Here is a 1,689-nt window from a genome sequence, read left to right on the forward strand (position 1 = left end):
AGTGTGTGAGTTGTAAGAAAGAACGACTCTTTTCAGAGTGAACTACTCAGTCGATGAGTCAGATCCTAAAACATGTAACTCACTCTTTAGCCCACTACAGGTAGAGATTTAGGATCTAAATCATTGACTATTCTAAAACAATGAGCCACATTCTAAAAAAAACAGGAATTTCCAACTTCCACGTGTATGCGGGCCACATGCTACATAGGCAGGTACTTCGCGAGCCATATGCTACATAGGCAGGTACTTCGCGGGCCACATACACAGGGGAGCAGACCCGTATCCAGGATTTTCTAAGGGGAAATTCTCACCAGGTTTGTTGATACACTCATGAACATCACAACAGTCCCCCGGCACCAAGGTTCCGCTTCGGACCATGGCTAACTGCTGATGGTCATAGCATGTAGGCGGGGGCTTGCACAGGGTCAGGTCGCATGAGCACTGGCCGTCATGCAAGCTGGAGTCGCTCGGGCATGACAGGCTGGGCCCGTCACATTCCACGCCTCCCGTACAGTTCGAATCTGTGGGCAGAGAGAATTTTTACGGGTCAGAAAGTCATCATTATTTAAGAGAAAAATTAGAAAGCAGGGCCGCTTTGGGGGGGGGGGCAAGGGATTATTTACAAATTGGAGCACCCCCCGGGTAAACACTGCTTATCAGGTAGACCTGACAGGTGCGGCTGAAAAGGTCCGCCCGTCTGGTCTACTTGATACCTGTAGTGTGAGGCTGATGCCCTAAGCAGCGCTCCTTAGTTACACATTCCCTAGAATTCCTCCTTAGTGTCCCGAGGAGTACACTTTTTATAGAACTGCTCCGATGTCAACTACAAAATCAGCATTTGGCTCCTTAAAAAGAAGAATAAAGGAAACAAAAGAGGAGAGGAAAAAGTTTTTGCATGGAACCCATTGAAACCCTTTTCAAAACCCATCTGAAAAACTGAACAAAACCCTTTACGAGTTTACGATGCAATGGACGACAAAAAAACTGCTAGCATAATATAAAAAAATGGCAATTGGAAGCTAATTGAGTCTGGAAGTACAAATAGAGTACCCTCTCCTCTTGAAAATCACATTCACCATTCAACGTACGAGTACGTTACGAGGACAATTTGTTCTCCTTCATCCACTCGTAAAAATAGACATGGGAAAAGAAGAGAAAAGAGAGAAGTTGGAGAAACGAAAGAGGATTGAGAGGAAGAAGAGAAAAGAGGAGTTGGGAGAGAAGGAAAAGTATTAAGAGGAAGAAGAAAGAAGAAAAATGTCACGAAATGTGGAGGAATAGAAAAAAGGAAAGGATAGAGACTAGGGTTGCCAACTTTTTTTTCGGCATATACGGTACAAACTAGCAAAATGGTGAAAAAATACGGATTTCCCGATTTTTGCCCGGATCAAAGGCATGCAACCCCCCCCTCCCCAAACAAAAAAACTATTTTGGGATTTTTGGGTAAAACTGCTTTACCAAAGGATAGGTACTAAATTACAAATAATCCGTTTTTGAATCCGTGTTATTAAAAATCACATACTAAAAGGCTGAAAAAATACCTACCTAGAGTATTAAGAGGAAGAAGAAAAATGTCACGAAATGTGGAGGAATAGAAAAAGGAAAGGATAGAGACTATTGTAGAAGGATGACGAAGAAGAAGAGGAGGAGAAGCAGAAAAACTAGGAACAGTAACAGTAAAGTTAGAGA

General features: G+C 42.9%; 1 protein-coding gene across 1 annotated transcript in view; it reads right to left on the bottom strand.

Annotated features, from left to right (window-relative positions):
• Positions 1–526, bottom strand: part of LOC103505271 (cysteine-rich motor neuron 1 protein-like) — a 7,425-nt gene extending 6,899 nt beyond the window's left edge. Inside the window, exon 1 of the mRNA XM_026820610.1 lies at positions 312–526. Coding sequence (XP_026676411.1) covers positions 312–378 — 67 coding nt within the window. The 5' untranslated portion in view covers positions 379–526. The remainder of the gene's footprint in view (positions 1–311) is intronic.
• Positions 527–1,689: the final 1,163 nt, after the last annotated feature.

The sequence above is a fragment of the Diaphorina citri genome, unplaced genomic scaffold (assembly GCF_000475195.1).
Source record: "Diaphorina citri unplaced genomic scaffold, Diaci psyllid genome assembly version 1.1 scaffold160, whole genome shotgun sequence".
NCBI lineage: Eukaryota > Metazoa > Arthropoda > Insecta > Hemiptera > Psyllidae > Diaphorina > Diaphorina citri.